This window comes from Stylophora pistillata, chromosome 10, assembly GCF_964205215.1.
Source record: "Stylophora pistillata chromosome 10, jaStyPist1.2, whole genome shotgun sequence".
Classification (NCBI taxonomy): Eukaryota; Metazoa; Cnidaria; class Anthozoa; order Scleractinia; family Pocilloporidae; genus Stylophora; species Stylophora pistillata.
Window position 1 is genome coordinate 21,800,934 of NC_142528.1, and position 17,418 is coordinate 21,818,351.

Sequence of the window (17,418 nt, forward strand, 5' to 3'; positions counted from 1 at the left end):
TGCGTCGTGGGTAAAGGTAATAAACAAGTGCAAGTGGTCGAAGTGAGACGTGAACGAGAGTCTACGGAGTCTGTTTTGATCCAGTCATAAAATGTCTCTATCCTACTCTTTGGAGGAGAATTATTCTCTGTTGCCACTTGAAGATTCATTTGTACCAAATGAGCTGGGTTCACTCTCACGTCACGGACGTGTCCAAGGTTATGATGAAGATTTTGATCCGCCGTTGGACAGCAAGTACAAATGTACCATTTGTCATCTTGGTCTTCGAGATCCTGTGCAGACGTTTTGCGGCCACAGATTCTGTAAAGAATGTTTTTTACACTCAATAAGGTACTATATGAAATGTAGTTGAAGTACGGATATTGTATTACAAAGATTTTAAAATAGACAAATAGTCGAAAAATTTAGGGAAGCAGAAATAACTAAAAACTAAGCTAATATAAATATTTTGAATCCCATCATTTCCTTAACGTTTCTTTACTTAAAAACTAAAAGATTAATTTGCAAATTGGATTGATTTTTTAGTGATTGGTTCAGCAGTCTGAAGTGTGATTTTGGGCCGATTTCGATCGATCGATCGCGAACTGAATTAATGCTCGATCGACTGCCTGAGTTTACACATCTACCTTTTAGTAGGCGGCTGCCTGATTTCAGTGTATACTGAAAGAGTACTTTGGGAAAGTACAGGTGTCTTCGTGTATGAATGACGGTCAATCATTTCTCAAAAAGAGAAGCTTAGACTCTAAACCATGAATATAAGCCAAACAAATTTGTGGAAACTGTTATATGACAGTCACAAATGAAAGACAAATGGGCTATTAAGAACACTCGAATGTCTTAAAGTTCATATCTAACTGAATGATTTGCTGATATTATAATCCATTCATTATAAGCTTGATATTTCTCTTTGCCTTCATCAACATATCACACTTACAAATTGAAGCAAATAGTTCAGTGCTCCTTGCTTGGGATCTTTTTAGGGCAATTACAGGCAACGGAAAATCGGAAAATGTATGCATGATAGCCAGAATTATACAGTTGAACCTATTTGAAGCAGCACCATATTAAGTGGTCACCCTGAATTAAGTTGTCGCTTGTCAATTAAGTTCAGAGTTTGTTTCCTCTTAATCACAGTAATTTCCCCTTCCATTAAGCAGTCACCTCTATTTAGTGGTCATGGTCACCTTTGAGTGCTCAGTCCCACTGGCCTGTTTGTTTTGTCTCCCACGTGTATTGAACAGTCACTTAAAGCAGAACTGCTCAAATAAAACTAAAAATAATCTTTCAAGTGAAATTTAATCCATGTTTTTTTCCAAAATAAGTGTTAGTAGTATTCTTGAGCAAGTGTTTGTACATAATAAGTGGTCAATAATGGCATCAAATGGCATTTACATTCATTTACTCCTCCTTTGTGGAACATGTAATTGCATTAAGCAGTCACCCATTCCTTTTATAACATAACCAAAGTAAAGCGTGCGCTCTGATTGGTCAATTTAGTGTCTCCAAATGCAAAGACTATTTTTCCGTGTGCACTTGTTTTTTTCTGGTCACGTAAGATTTGTTAGATAAAAGGGAACTCTTTAGCTACAATGTATCGATGTCATGTTATAAAACAAATGGTAAACACCACAGCGTACACTAGTGATGAACATGTGTTATTGAAGGGTTGTTTGACTTCTCAGGACTGAACACATTGAGGAGGATTAGAAGCAACAATGGAGATTCAGTTCATAACATTTTCTGAAAATTCTATCTTTCTTAAACTTAAGGTCATAAAAATGAAAACAAATGAAAATGTTGCAGCTTGCCAAATGTAATGACCACCACAAGTCACCTTTTTGGTACATGACTTACTGAAATTTAGGGGCCAAAACTTTATTATACCTGTTAACGTTATCTTGAGCTTAATAATTTGTTGACTTATTTTGTGCAACTATCAATATAAAATTTTCAATTGTGCATGGTAATTTTCAAGATTAAACTATACCTAAGTGTACTTAAGTCAGACAGAACACATTACAACAGGATAGACTTATGAATGATAATACCAATAGCTCATGTCACATGCTGGGCACTTCACTCAGAACTTGTCACTGAATAGGTGGTGAGATGCACAGCCTATCAGATTGAAGCGTGTGTCGTAGGATGTGAAAAAGATTCAAACTAGTTATGCACATTCTCTATTACTTGCTTTAGGGATGGTGATGGTGACTCCCTTTGCCCTTTGGATAAAAAAACTCTGTCAGAATCACAGGTAATTTAGCACTTTTCTCATAACATTTAACTCTCAAGATCTAAATAATAACTCAACATACCATTATTTTGTGGTTCAGTACTTACAATTTTAGAAGTGAGAATTTAGTGGTCAATTAAACACATCCCCCCTAGTTGATCAATTTTTTACTTCTCATCACCTTTCTCTTGAAAAAGGTACAGATGTGGTGAGGTGAATTATTCCTTGGAGTGAAAGGGCTAAGTTGAAGATAAAGGATCTTAATAATTTCATTTATGCCAGGGTGCACTTGTGGGGGCATAATGAAGTTAAGAGACTGAAAAATACTTTTTTAATGAGGCTTTTAGGGAGAAATTAAAAGCAAGTTGGGGCATGGTTTCTCTGTACTCTAACAGTGCTGTCACTAAAACAGAATAGGGGCATTTATTGGAATGAGAGTGGTTACCCAATGGGGGTGCTTATTAGAAAGGGGGGCCTTATTGGAAGGAAGGCACTAAATTAAATCATTACGCTAAAAGTTTTGAAATCTCAAAATTATCTGAAGACATTGTCATACACATTTTTAGTCAAACTTATCAGCTGCAGGTACCTGATGGCAGAGATAAAGTTTATCATGAATTTGAAAAAAAGTGTGGTCATTGTAATTAATCCCAAAGGTATAGTAAGATTAAATTGTAACAAAAATTGGCTGATTGTAAGTCAATTTTGTTTTCGTCTCTATTTCTCAGTTTTACCCAGACAAATTTGTGGAGCGGGAAGTATTGGAATTTGAAGTATTATGTCGAGCCAAGAAACAATCTGGGTGTCCTTGGAAAGGTCCACTTTCAATGTTAGAGGTATGAAAAGGATGCACCTTTGAGATAAAGTTCCAACTTCACTAGGGCAGCAGAAGATGTCAGTTTTTACTCAGTCCAGTCAAACTCAGAAATGTTGAACACTTTGATTTGAATGTGACAGGGCATTTGTACACTGACTAAACATGATAAAGTTTAAGAAGCCCAAGCAAACTTTAAACTAATTATTAGTGCAGTTTGCACTTTTGTTTTTGAACATCTTATTGGCACAGAAACACTTCATAAATGATTCCAAAGTTCATGATTTTTCAAATTTTACAGTTTTTAAGGGACAAAAGACTCTTAAAGACTTAGACAGGAGTATAGAATTTCACAGCCCATGTATTTATCTCTCTATGATCCCATGGAATACATGGCACCAGTAGTTATGAAGTTATTTATGATGTAACAAAGGTAGAAATCAAAGATGGTCAAAGGTTTTAAAAAACTTAAAAAAGGCAATACCCTTACTTTTTTGGAAAGTTTTTCTTAAACTTCCTTAGTTGCACTTGAAGTTCAACTCAGCCAACTTTTCATTTTTTGGATAGAACATCTACTCTGGCTCTTATTCTTTTATTGATTGGATTAACAATACTTATTTTCATATTTTGAATGACAGGATCATTTAAGCAGATGCCAACTTGTTGTTGTGAATTGTGAGCATAACTGTGGCAAGCAGCTACAGAGGAAAGACATCCACCAACACATGGAAGCTGAGTGTTTACACAGGAAAACTCCTTGTGAACATTGTGAGGATCCAGTTTTGTGGAGTGAATTTGAGGTGGAGTTTAAATTACAAAAAATGATTAGAAGAATATATATAGAATGTTTGTTTTCAAGAACTTTGTTGTGTATTAATTGAACATGTCAATTATGAATTAAAACATATTTTGCATTCTTGTGTTTAAAAATCCCCATGCTCTTATCTTAATGATGTCAGTCACGTGTTACATAATCACTGTAGCAGCAGGTGCCGCTTCCAAAGTCAGGATTATTTTACAAGCTACTCTTAGGAACAAAGAATTTATGAAAATACCAATGATTATTTGGCTAGTATTTATATAAATACATCCAGTCAATTAATGGGTAAGAAGATGCAATCATGTAAAGTTCAACTTGGCTTATCACAAGTTGAAGTAACTTTTAAGAACAGTCTCTGAATGAATATTTTGATTGATTTAAGTGTTAATTATATAGGAGCAGTAAACTGCATTTACATAACTGTCCCTATGCCTGTAGTTACCAGAGAGAGACCATTAATTTTTTGCTTCACTTTATTTATGTTGCAAAGCTATGGATTTCATTGCCAAGCAGCATCTGCTTATAAAATACTTTAAGTAACTTCAAAAGCTATGTTAAAATGTATCTGAAATGGATATTTATTTAAAACTTTATTTGTGTGCAAATAATTCTCCTTGGCCCAGTTGTGAAAAAAGTGGATAACGCTCTCCAACAGATAAATCACTATCTAGCAGATAAGTGATAGAAAAACTGTCTTATAACATTATCCACCGGATGGAGTTTTTTTCCATTGGACAGCATTATACAACCTTCGAACAGCTGGGACCTGATATGGGCAAGTTAATGATTAAAATCAATTGAAAGGATAGTTATTAATAGAGGTAAGTAATCAACTCAAGACAGGAATCTCATAATTTTTGACATTTACTATGATTTTCAGAAACATTTCGAAAACTGCTCCAAGTATCCTCAGCAATGTGAAAAATGTAAAGAGGAGGGCATAAAAAGAGACAAGGTAATTATTAAGAATTGTGAACAGTTAATCACAGTTACTATAATGGTTTCTCTATACTGGGAGGTACTGTAGTTATAGCTTATTGGTTTAAACTACACAAAAGATTGAAAGGCATGGGTGGGAGCCCTGGCCAGGATTTTACTAGGAAAGACACTTAACTGCCTCCTGGTTAGCTCAATGGATAGAGCGCTGGACTGTTGTGCGCGAGGTCGAGGCTTTGAGCCCCGGCCAGACCAACACTCAAGGTCTTAAAATAATTGAGAAGAATATGCTGCCTTTCTATAATATCAAGAAACGGTTAGGTATTCTAGTCTTCTCGGATAGGGATGAATAAATGGAGGTCCCGTCTCCTGCAGGGTTAGGGGTAGGAGGCATTAATTTCCCACGCACGAGATTACTGTGTGATGGATGTCCTCCCCTGGGGTGGGATGGGTGGGTTACTCATGGGCCTGCAGTGATTGGCAGAAAAGCTGTTGCGGTGTCCCTGCCTGTCGACAAATCTTGTGAATAAATAAAAAAAAAACTTTTGTCCTCACAATACTCAGTCGTTAGAGTGCATATTATTTAATATTTATTACTTTTAGTTCTTTTAAGTACCCATTTAAAACACATTAATTTTTTAATTTAGAATTGTATTGACTGCTGACCTTGTTTTGTATTTACGATCACCATAAGCACTCATTTCAGAGGAAACAAGTACAATATTATAAATGAATTGTAAGAGTTATTTAATTTGTAACGTTTCCCTTTATATTTAGATGAAGCTCCACCTGGAACAGCAATGTCCAAATGTGAAGATAGAATGTCCATTTAACCTAGTGGGTTGTGCATTTGAGGTAACAAAACATAATTGTCACCAGATGTTAAAGAGATTTCAGCTTTACTGACTTTGAAATAGCAGGCTTGTCAAAATATGCTGGCAGCCACTGCATTTTGCTGTCTGCTCTAAAAGTGTATCTGCTATATACTGATCCCTCTGGCTCAATTTTCTGCATGGTAGCATGACATCAGTTGTGCCACCTACTTTGTATCACAGTCTCCTTACTCAAAACCTTTTTTCACCATGCACTCAAATAATTTGAATGCCATTTTCAGTCTGCAACGGTTTCAGGTGTTTTAGTATGTTTACTTACTAATTATATGGTGCAATTTATGATCCTCCCAAAGCTAGGGGCCTGAAAAATTATAGTTCTTGAGTCCATACCTAGTTAGACTTATAAAACCAACCTCTTCATATTTTTAGGGTTTGCGATGTGATGCTGAAAAGCACCTTGTTAATGATCATATCTGCGAAATCATGGATTTGATAAAAATTGCTGTCAGCTATCAAATTGAAGTCATCAGAAAAGGTTTAAACCAAACAGAAGTCAAATCAAAGAGTGAAAATGAAGCTATTATAGACAAACAGGGAAAACAGATTCAGGAGCTAGAACGTGAAGTTGGTTGCCTCAAACAAACTCTTACCAACAAAGTGAACTGGTTTGAATTCCAGCTGAGTAAAATGCACAATTTGATGCTTAAACAGGAAATCAAGTAAGTGTCCTGTTTTGTTCTATTTTAAAAATGTTCAACTTGTTAATTAGTTAACAGGTTTATAATAAAATTGTGTTTCTAAACCTGTCTGTTTTTAGACAAGTCAAGATGAGCTAATTGTTTTAGCACTTAGAAATGTTGAAAATCTCTCACTCTTGGATTCCTCACTGTATATCCAATCCTGGTGCTACTTTGACGGTTGACAGAGTGTTTACAGCTGGTTATGCCTTAATGGTTGGCTCTATAAAGCCAGTCAAGTGACATCAAAAAGCTTTTTTTGTAACTAGGTTATTTGGTCAGCATAAAACGCAGACTGCAGACTGCGGACTGCAGACTGCAGACCGGGGGTAAAATGAAGACTGAGGGTAAAATGCAGACTGCAGACCAGGGGTAAAATGCAGACTGAAGGTAAAATATTAATAATAAAAAACGAGTCTTAAGGATGAAATAAAGAGTGTTCGTACCCGTAAAATAATGTCACGTCAGGACTTACGAAACACACAAAGGCCGCTTCATGTTATAATTTTTCGTGTTTAGATAGCCCAATTTCACCTTTCAGCAATATCAATTCACAAAACTCTTGATACATTGAAGTCGAGTACAAAGATTGAATGTCTTTCACCAACTATGCTTGATACCTACAAGTTTACCTTGCCTTGTTGTTGTGCTGTCGTGTTTTGCTTGCCTTTTTTTTGAACGCTGAAAGAGTTACTCGGTCCCAGACCTATTCGCGAAAGCACAATTCAAAATGGCCGACATGTAAACAAAGGTAAGATGCATAGCATAGACGAGTTCACGCTTGACGATGCATCATGGGTAATCAGGACATTGCTCAAAACAAAATGGCGGACGCGCTTCGATGAGTTTTTGGTTTCATTCATATTCATGTCCTTTGTTCCAGGTTAGCATACTCAGTTAGCGTCTCAAACCATTAACTACTATAGAAGAAGATACAGAGAGTTTATTTTTACAGTTTTTAGAGTCTATTTTATTCACAAAAACGTAAAAAATATACAAGGGCTTTGCCAGTTTATCGCTGTTGTGTTGGAGGCTGCGACAACGATTCGAGATACAAAGAGAAAATTGTAAAGAGAAGCCACGTTGAGGGCGAACTCCGTTGGTATCATTTCCCTAAACAATCAGAGAAGAGAGAGCAATGGACTAAGAACGTTTCAAAAGGCCTGTCTGGCTTTGTTGCCAGCGACCACAAGACTGTTTGCTCCAACCATTTCGAGTACGGAAAGCCAACATTCGCTTCTCCGAATCCAACGCTATTCCTTGTGCCTAGCGACAAGAACAAGTCATCGCCAAGAAAGCGAAAGCTACCAACTAGGACGTCAGAAGGCCCATCAACTAAATAAACTAAAGAACTCAAGTAAAAGGAGACAGGGTCCCAATGCACCATAATAAACCCTCCGGCTTATTCAAGCCTAACATTTGCTCATTTGACACGTGAACACGATGTTAATAATTTTACTGGTTTAACAGTTCAGAGTTTTCGATTAATCTTCGACCATATCAAAGGAAAAGCTTCAGTGATGCACTACTGGAAAGGCCCTAAAAGAACAGGGGACACGTTCAAACTTAAAATTGATAGACAAGTTAGAGCCCTCACTTTATAGCAAGAATTTCTGCTTACCATGATGAAGCTCAGACTTGGTTGTATTCCTCTTTGACCTAGCATTTAGATTTGATACTACAGCATCAGCAACAAGCTCAATATTCACCACATGGGTCAAGTTCCTGGCAAAAGAACTGAAGTGGCTGATAGTATGGCCAGACAGAGTAGTTACACACAGGAATCTTCCTGATATGTTTAGGAAGTACTACCCTAAGTGTAGAGTTATACTGGATTGCACTGAAATCTACATTGAAACACCATCTGATTTGGCAGTAGCTGCCCAGTGCTGGTCTGATTATAAACATCACACCATTAAATTTCTTGTTGGCATTACTCCCAATGGTGCAATATCATTCCTATCTGATGTTTATGGTGGAAGAGCTAGTGACCTATTTATTGTTGAAGACTGTGGTTTTGTTAACTACCTACAGCCTCATGATCAAGTTATGGTAGACCGCGGATTTACTTGCATTTTAACAATGTTCACTGGCTTTACCTCCCTCAAAACATTGTAACCTTCAAATGTCAGGGACTGATGTCAGGGAAACCTCACTTATAGCCAATGTCCAAATCTGTGTTGAGCAAGCAATACGAAGAATTAAATGCTTTGAGATCTTAAAGAAAGAATTAGCAATCACCCTGCTACCACCTGCAGATGATATTGTAGTTCTTTGCTCAGCACTGTGTAATTTGTTACCACCTCACAGTGTATAGATACTAAGTTACTTTCAAAACTATTCTATTCTTTATAGTACAAACAATGTAAATATATGAAGGTGTAGTCTGATCGTCCGGGTGAGTGTAGTCCTGAGAAGGACTGTTGTCGGTGTTAGTGACTGACGTTTCGACAACCTGTGCGGAAGTCATTATCAGAGTCAAGTGAATGATTGTTGTCAGTAGAATGTTCTTATTCCAGTTCGTGTGAAATGATCGGTTGGTTTTTGCCGTGATGTTATTGGCTGTAAGACTCAAGTGGCGTAAGTCGGTCGTGATTGGTCTGTTTCGATCTGTCGTTAAAGTTAGGTCGTTCTTTTTCGGTCGTTTGTGATGTTTATGTCGTGAATGAGTCGTTTGTATGGAGCGGGTAGTTGTTGACATCTGTTTAAGGGAGTCTGTTCTAAGTTAGTAAACCAGCTTTCCAGAGTCAGTCGTTGAAAATAGTCAAACTGACTCTGGTAGTGAAATAGTGAAACTGACTCTGGAAAGCTGATTTACTAACTTAGAACAGACTCCCCTAAACAGATGTCAACAACTACCCGCTCCATACAAACGACTCATTCACGACATAAACATCACAAACGACCGAAAAAGAACGACCTAACTTTACCGACAGATCGAAACAGACCAATCACGACCGACTTACGCCACTTGAGTCTTACAGCCAATAACATCACGGCAAAACCAACCGATCATTTCACACGAACTGGAATAAGAACATTCTCCTGACAACAATCATTCACTTGACTCTGATGATGACTTCCGCACAGGTTGTCGAAACGTCAGTCACTACCACCGACAACAGTCCTCAGGACTACACTCACCCGGACGATCAGACTACACCTTCACATGTTACCCCCGGGTTCAAACCATTTACTGCAATGTAAATATAGGCCTGACTTCTTTTTTGGAAGAAGAATTCCAGTAGCAAGCCACCTCAGTGCAAGATGGATTTGTTAGTCCCTGTTGGTTTGCAAATTCAACTTTATAAAGTACAGCAATAATATGATTGCAGCATTTACTGTGCCCCGCTGTAAACTACAGTACCCACAAAGAGTCTCTCCTGTGGGTTTACAAGCAACCCAGACTTTATGGGGCTTCTCTCTGACTTTGGTCGATGGTGTTACCGCAGAATAAAGTAAAATGTTCCCTGTTGGCAATGTTGAGGACAAAACTTCGTGAACAAAACCACTTTTGAAGTGCGAGTAAGCCTTTCTGACTTTGTATTGACTGATATATTCAGTTGAAAAGGCCTTATTTTCTAATATGTAAGAAAAAATCTTGCCAAGATCAACCTTCGGCCACTTCGACAGATAGTTGTTCCATTCTATCCTCTCTAGAGGATCTTGTTGAATATCAAGCGATTTAAGTAGTGCTTTGTATTCATGTTGTAAAGCTTTTGCCAAGTCTTCAGCAGAATTTTTTACTGGGACGTTATGTTCAAACGCAACCAGAGCACGTGCTGCTAGGTCTGAATGATTTCCACTGACTGGAATAGCTCTCTGTCGAAGATAGAACTTAAGTTAGTCGCACGAGAGTTCGAGGAAGTCCTCGAGGTGCTTTGCCATGAAGAATTGTTGTCTCAGTTTGGTGTTCTGAGCCAGAAAAACTGTAAAAATAAACTCTCTGTATCTTCTTGTATTGTAGTTAATGGTTGGAACGCTAACTGAGGATGCTAACCTAGAACAAAGGACATGAAACAAAAGACCCATCGAAGCGCGTCCGCCATTTTGTTTTTGGCAATGTCCTGATTACCCATGATGCATCGTCAAGCGTGAACTCGTCTATTACGATCAGTTTGGGCGCTTTTGGGAACTTGGTTCAACAAAATGGGGAGTTTAAGAACTCGAGGTTGATAATATGTTTGACTAAGGCGAATAAACGCCTTTTGGTTTGAGTTTTCGGGATTTTGAAAAAAAAATTACGGGCACGCGTAAGAACACTGACCCAAGACACTCCCAAGTCTTGTTTTTTATTATTAAGATTTTATTTTACCCTCAGTCTGCATTTTACCCCTGGTCTGCAGTCTGCAGTCGGCAGTCTGCATTTTACCCTCAGTCTGCATTTTACCCCCGGTCTGCAATCCGCAGTCTGCGTTTTACACTGACTGCTAGGTTATTAGACTTGCGAGTGGTGAGACCTTTTAAAGGGAAAGTACGGTCTAGAAAAAGTTTATCTCAATTAGAAGACTTTTTCCTCAGGAGTTCGAAAATAACTGCCATTTTGTCTAGTTTGCTTTGTGTTAGCGACAAGGGCGCTTCGAAGTTGCCCATTTTTACATATTCAACACAAATCTCAATTATTTATTTTATGAGTTTTTTCAAACGATTTTATTGAGAGCGAATAAATTGAAGCTCGAAATGGTGGTACACTGTGTGTGGTAAATTCAGTCGCCACCCTTGATCAAAGCCGCTTTCCAACATCATGCGCCTTTCCAAGTGGTATACAAACATATCTTGTCTTTCCTAAGTCTGTTATGAGTTCACCGTGTAAATTTTCTTTACCCCACCAGTCACATTCTCCTACGAAAAAAACTAAATGACAATTATTACATCGCTAGACAGACACGTATGCGACAAATGCAAATTACCCTTCGTCAGGCAGGCGCCCATATTTCACTATATCCTATCAATTGGACACGATTAAAATAATATAGAAATTTTTATGTCTTCCAACCAACTACTTGACGTAATTATGCAGTGCTTATGCTTTCAAAAGAAATCGAAAGTTTCATTTTAGCTTCAGTTATATTGAGGTAATTTCTAATGTAAACACTGTATGATAGAGGCGACTTTCCGGCGCGCGTGGAAAATAGGGACTTCAGTTAAGCAAACCACAACGGCTACGGCAACGAGAACGTGGAAAAACAAAAGATCTAATTGGCAGAACAATAGCACAGCACGTGCGTTTTAAAACTTTGTACATTTCGTAGCCGTCCTTTGCAAAACAACAACGTGAAATCACCAAACTTTGCGTCGTCTGCGAAGCGAAACCGCGGCGGCAAATTATTTTAATTTACAGTTGGAACTCAACGCTACTTTTACGCATTACGTTGAGTTTGAGGTCTGGCGCCGTATGAGACGGTAAACACATGCAGCCATTTTCGAAATTCGAACTAAAAGTAAAAACTAATTTTTTAAACGACGCCTTCCGTGGCGTTGCCGTCGTGACTGCTTAAAGTCCCTAAAAAAACAATGCACTACTTCACGCAAGTCGCGACATTTCAAACATATTTTAATAAAAAATACTGCGTTGAAGCTAATTCCAAGCAATAAAGACAAAAAACATCTTTGCAAATTGAAGTTAAATGCTGAAACAAACAAAATTGAATTCGTAACAATTAACTTCTGCCTTTTGTCTGCGTTAATTTTGGCAACTGTGTTTGTCAGTGTTTACGCATACGAAGAATGATCTTCAAGTCTATCATTTCTAACTTGTTGCATGCCGATTGGGGCTGATCTTATTAGTTCCAAATGACTCGTGTTCAGTTATACACCGAAACTGGGTTCCTGTAAGTGCAAAAATAGTTCATCTCATTCCGAGGTAGCAAGGTGAAAGGAATCTGTAGTGGGCACCGCGGTCTTCTTTAGCAAAATAACTATCACTCCAGAGCGAGGATTTATTTGAAGGAAAAGCCTTTGCTTTTCCGGCATGATCAAATTGAGTCGGTGTTCTGGTACATTTAATTCGTAGGAGGATACATTCTCGTTTTCCGTTGGTTTCCCTTGACAGTTACCGCAAGAGAACCACTCGCGATTTCCAAGACGTGTGCGACTGAGCGGGCCGACGTTTCTTCTTGAAATTAATTTTCTTTACTTTCTCTCTCTCTTTCTCCCCAACAGAAGTATCTCCTTCCCCTGAAAACGAGCCATGTTTCGTTTGAAACATAAATGAGTGTACTACATCCTCTCAGCTAGATTAAAATCCAAGTGGAGAATTTATTAAGTGGCGCCCCTCTCGCCGCTGTTCTCCTTGTTTACATCCACTTCAGCAGGGATATAAAATTAGCATGTTTGACTATTGAATAAAGGCTGATAGTTTCGAATGAAACTGTTTGGGGCTGCGTCGGTGGGAGTAACGAAATAATTTGGATATATCAACAAAGTTGAAATGGTAAATTCGCCACCGTAATGATTACAAAAGCTGACGTTTCGAGCGTTAGCCCTTCGTCGGAGCGAATAGAGGAATTGTGGGTTGTGTGTGCTTTTAAAGGCAGAAAATGGAGCTACGTTATTGGTGGGTGCATGGCAACGAGAAAAACATGAATAAATTAGTGGAATGAAAAGCGTTCATTGATCCCTGTGGGATTTAGACTGCCGGTTTGAAAGATGAGCTTTTGTTCAAGATTTTTACGGCTTTCTGTGCCACCTAAGTGCAAGGAAAGACCGCAGATTGCCATATGTTGCTTAGAATGATTGGGTAAATTAAAATGTCTAGCGACTGGTTTCGATGTGTCCTTGTCATTCCTTTCCACGTCTCGAAGGTGTTCTCGGAATCGGTCACCTAGTCTTCTGCCTGTTTCGCCGACGTATATCTTTTTGCAATAAGTGCAAGTTATGCAATAGATTACATTAGCGGAGGTGCACGTGAAGTGGTCGGTGATCTTAATGGATCGTTTAGGTCCCGATATTTTATCAGTGTTGTGAATGAAAGGACACGTTTTGCATCGTGCACGAGCGCATTTAAAAGTGCCTGGTTGCTCATTAGTCTGAAAAGAACTTCTGACCAAAAAATTGCCTAAGTTTTTGTCGCGTTTGAATGAAACGAGCGGAGGCTGCGAAAAGATAGTGCCTGTCTCTGGATCGTTTTGAAGTAATTTAAAGTTTTTAAGAATGATGGATTTAACTGAGTGGTTGTGAGGGTGAAACGTGAGAGTGAATGGAATGCGGTCGGAATCTTCTTTATGCGACGTTTGTAGTGCTGAATGTCGATCAATAAGTTGAGCGCGGTGGTAACCCGCTTGAACGACGGAAACAGGGTAACCACGTTCATCGAAGAACTGGCACATTGACTCTGATTTGTGGTGAAAATCAGAGTCATTACTACATAAACGACGAAGTCTTAGAAACTGAGAAAAAGGAATGGAATTCTTAACGTGAGATGGATGAGAAGACGAATATAACAAGTAATTATGAGAGTCTGTAGGTTTGTAATACACACTAGTGCATAAACCGTTACCTTCAATTGAAACTTTGACGTCTAAGAAGGATAAAGAATTGTCAGAAAATATACTTGGGAAATTTCTGACAATTCTTTATCCTTCTTAGACGTCAAAGTTTCAATTGAAGGTAACGGTTTATGCACTAGTGTGTATTACAAACCTACAGACTCTCATAATTACTTGTTATATTCGTCTTCTCATCCATCTCACGTTAAGAATTCCATTCCTTTTTCTCAGTTTCTAAGACTTCGTCGTTTATGTAGTAATGACTCTGATTTTCACCACAAATCAGAGTCAATGTGCCAGTTCTTCGATGAACGTGGTTACCCTGTTTCCGTCGTTCAAGCGGGTTACCACCGCGCTCAACTTATTGATCGACATTCAGCACTACAAACGTCGCATAAAGAAGATTCCGACCGCATTCCATTCACTCTCACGTTTCACCCTCACAACCACTCAGTTAAATCCATCATTCTTAAAAACTTTAAATTACTTCAAAACGATCCAGAGACAGGCACTATCTTTTCGCAGCCTCCGCTCGTTTCATTCAAACGCGACAAAAACTTAGGCAATTTTTTGGTCAGAAGTTCTTTTCAGACTAATGAGCAACCAGGCACTTTTAAATGCGCTCGTGCACGATGCAAAACGTGTCCTTTCATTCACAACACTGATAAAATATCGGGACCTAAACGATCCATTAAGATCACCGACCACTTCACGTGCACCTCCGCTAATGTAATCTATTGCATAACTTGCACTTATTGCAAAAAGATATACGTCGGCGAAACAGGCAGAAGACTAGGTGACCGATTCCGAGAACACCTTCGAGACGTGGAAAGGAATGACAAGGACACATCGAAACCAGTCGCTAGACATTTTAATTTACCCAATCATTCTAAGCAACATATGGCAATCTGCGGTCTTTCCTTGCACTTAGGTGGCACAGAAAGCCGTAAAAATCTTGAACAAAAGCTCATCTTTCAAACCGGCAGTCTAAATCCCACAGGGATCAATGAACGCTTTTCATTCCACTAATTTATTCATGTTTTTCTCGTTGCCATGCACCCACCAATAACGTAGCTCCATTTTCTGCCTTTAAAAGCACACACAACCCACAATTCCTCTATTCGCTCCGACGAAGGGCTAACGCTCGAAACGTCAGCTTTTGTAATCATTACGGTGGCGAATTTACCATTTCAACTTTGTTGATATATCCAAATTATTATGTTTGACTATTGCTACGTCATAACAAAGATGGCGGATTTCAATTTGAAAATGCCGATTTTTGGAACGTAATTGCTCACAACTAAAACGCTTTTGGCGCAAATGAATAGCCAGTTAGGACAATGCAAGCAAGGAACTTTTGATATAAGTAAATTTTTTCTAGATCGTACTTTCCCTTTAAAAACATAAAATAGTTTGAAATAGCAGTTGATAAGTGCAAGAGAAGGAGCTCAATCACAAAAACATCTACAGTGGTTTCACTGCACTGGCAACCAATGAAATTTGCCGTCTATGTCAGGCGAAATTGCTTCCTGTTTCCTCAGAAATTAACAATGCTAGAGTCACAGTCTGCTTGAAAACTTCTTAAAATCTCTGCATTTAAATTGTTTTAATCTTCCTACTCCTGAAACGATAGGTTGCTTCAGCAAGAAGGGCAGCTATTTAATGGAGTATACATCTGGAAGATAGAAAGTCTTTTCAAATGTTACCAAGATGCAATCAGTGGAACAAATACAGTAATGTACAGTCCTGGTTTCTACACCAATCCATATGGGTACAAGTTATGCTTGAGGATTAATTTAAATGGTGTGGAGAATGGAGATGGTTCACATGTGGCCTTGTTTGTTCATGTGATGAGAGGTGATTATGATGAGCACTTGGAATGGCCATTTCCAAAGAGTTTCAAATTATCTATCATGGATCAGTCTGATGGTGTGGAATCCAAACACCATATCACAAAAAGAGTGACAGCTGAACCTGAACGGAATGCATTTCAGAGACCTGTGGCTCCTTTCAATGTAATTGGTTTCGGTTATCCAGACTTTGCACCAACTGACATCATCAATAAACCACAGTATACCAAAAACAATACTTTGTTAGTGAAGTTTAAGTTAACTGGTTAGCTTAGCCATGTACCATTCTAACTTGCCTTTGAATGTTTAGAACGTATTTCATTTCTTAAAGAAAGATTATGTAGGAACTGCAATTCATGGCTATCAAATAGTAGACTGTAAAATGTATGTATAAGGTAATAATTGTATCACCTAGGGTTAACACAAAGCTGGTTATTTATAGTTTGTAAAACAATTTTTAGAAGTGGCAAAAGTCACTTTAAATAATAATTATTTGTACATGTAGATGCTGTTTTCATTTTATTCTTTAACTTAAGGAAATCAAGAAGTATTTTTTACACATAGTGTAATTATTTGTTGTATATGGTTTAATGTATTTCGCACAGTATTTGTGAAAAGTAAAATGTTACAATTGAAAACAGAATTATTTGAACAAGAATTAATATCATAGTAAAAGTTGTTTAATTTGGTTGTTTAATTAGGAGACAAAGGGTCTCCTTGCAGCTAAAAATGAAACTGGTTTCAATTTATATTTCATTCAAATGACACACCCAGGACAATTTCTGAGTTTTGCCAAGCATTTAGGAAGCTTTTGCTCTTCCATAGTGCTGCACAATCTCTTGCATGTATTCATAACTGCAGACTGAGTCATTCATTGTGTCTTCAAATTATTGAGGATGTGCATTGAAAATGGACCAGACGTGTCAAAGATAATTTTATTAATCTTGTCATGCAAGACACCTCAGACAGGTCCATAGAGGCACTTCCTCTCCCAATAGCTAAAATGTTCACCATGAGTATCACATCGTGCAGAGTGGTAAATCAGGAAGGTAATACTTTCCTGATTTATTGTAACTACGGTTACATGAGGCTTTACGTCATAATGAACCATACAATATCCAAGCAGAGGTTCACTCAGAGGTTAGTAACATTTTACCTTTTCAATACAACTATCGGGGATTGCAAATCAAACTTTTCACGGCAATAATTATCCTGAAGTTACCGAAATGCTCAGTACTATTTCTTTGTTTATCTAAAAGTTGGTGGTGGCCAACTAGAAAGCCTTTGCTAATTTGGCCACCATACGCATTTTTAGAATCTGTACTTTATTTATTTTATTCTGTAATCATTTGTTGCAACTTTACTTTTCTTTCTATGTTAATTTTATGTAAATAGTGTGAAATAAATGAACCAACGAACCAACATTCTACTGAAAGGTTACCAACACCCTACCGACAGATTACCGTCAGTCAACCGATCTCTCCAGGCTGGCCCAATAATGGCATTGCGTGAGATAAATTACTAGGGTAACCGGTCATGTCGCCCGAAATTTTATCGAGTGTTGAAACTTGAAGAAAAGTAACAATCCCAAGGAATAAACTCGTAAAATGTTGACTCGTTAAAATGTTTTCGTCCGCTAACCTATGCAAATATGAAGTTAAACAAAGACTCAAATATCGCTGTTCATTTCAGCGTTGTTCGTGATGAT

General features: G+C 38.0%; 1 protein-coding gene and 1 pseudogene across 1 annotated transcript; both read left to right on the forward strand.

The window, feature by feature from the left end:
* The first annotated feature begins 14 nt into the window (after window positions 1-14).
* LOC111329938 (TNF receptor-associated factor 6) lies at window positions 15-17,132 on the forward strand. The gene is made up of 8 exons (XM_088735489.1): window positions 15-330; window positions 2,197-2,254; window positions 2,962-3,069; window positions 3,686-3,847; window positions 4,748-4,822; window positions 5,581-5,658; window positions 6,066-6,355; window positions 15,494-17,132. Exons 1-8 carry the CDS (start codon window positions 92-94, stop codon window positions 15,978-15,980), a joined length of 1,497 nt encoding a protein of 498 aa, XP_088591615.1. The 5' UTR covers window positions 15-91; the 3' UTR covers window positions 15,981-17,132.
* Window positions 6,491-13,138, forward strand: LOC148722238 (uncharacterized; annotated as a pseudogene).
* Window positions 17,133-17,418: the final 286 nt, after the last annotated feature.

Bases quoted from the DNA above. Each gene is read 5' to 3' on its own strand.
- LOC111329938 (XM_088735489.1), top strand. From the start codon at position 92: ATGTCTCTATCCTACTCTTTGGAGGAGAATTATTCTCTGTTGCCACTT. The intron at 3,070-3,685 runs GTATGAAAAGGA...TTTGAATGACAG, and splicing joins GTCCACTTTCAATGTTAGAG to GATCATTTAAGCAGATGCCA. The intron at 4,823-5,580 runs GTAATTATTAAG...CTTTATATTTAG, and splicing joins AGGGCATAAAAAGAGACAAG to ATGAAGCTCCACCTGGAACA.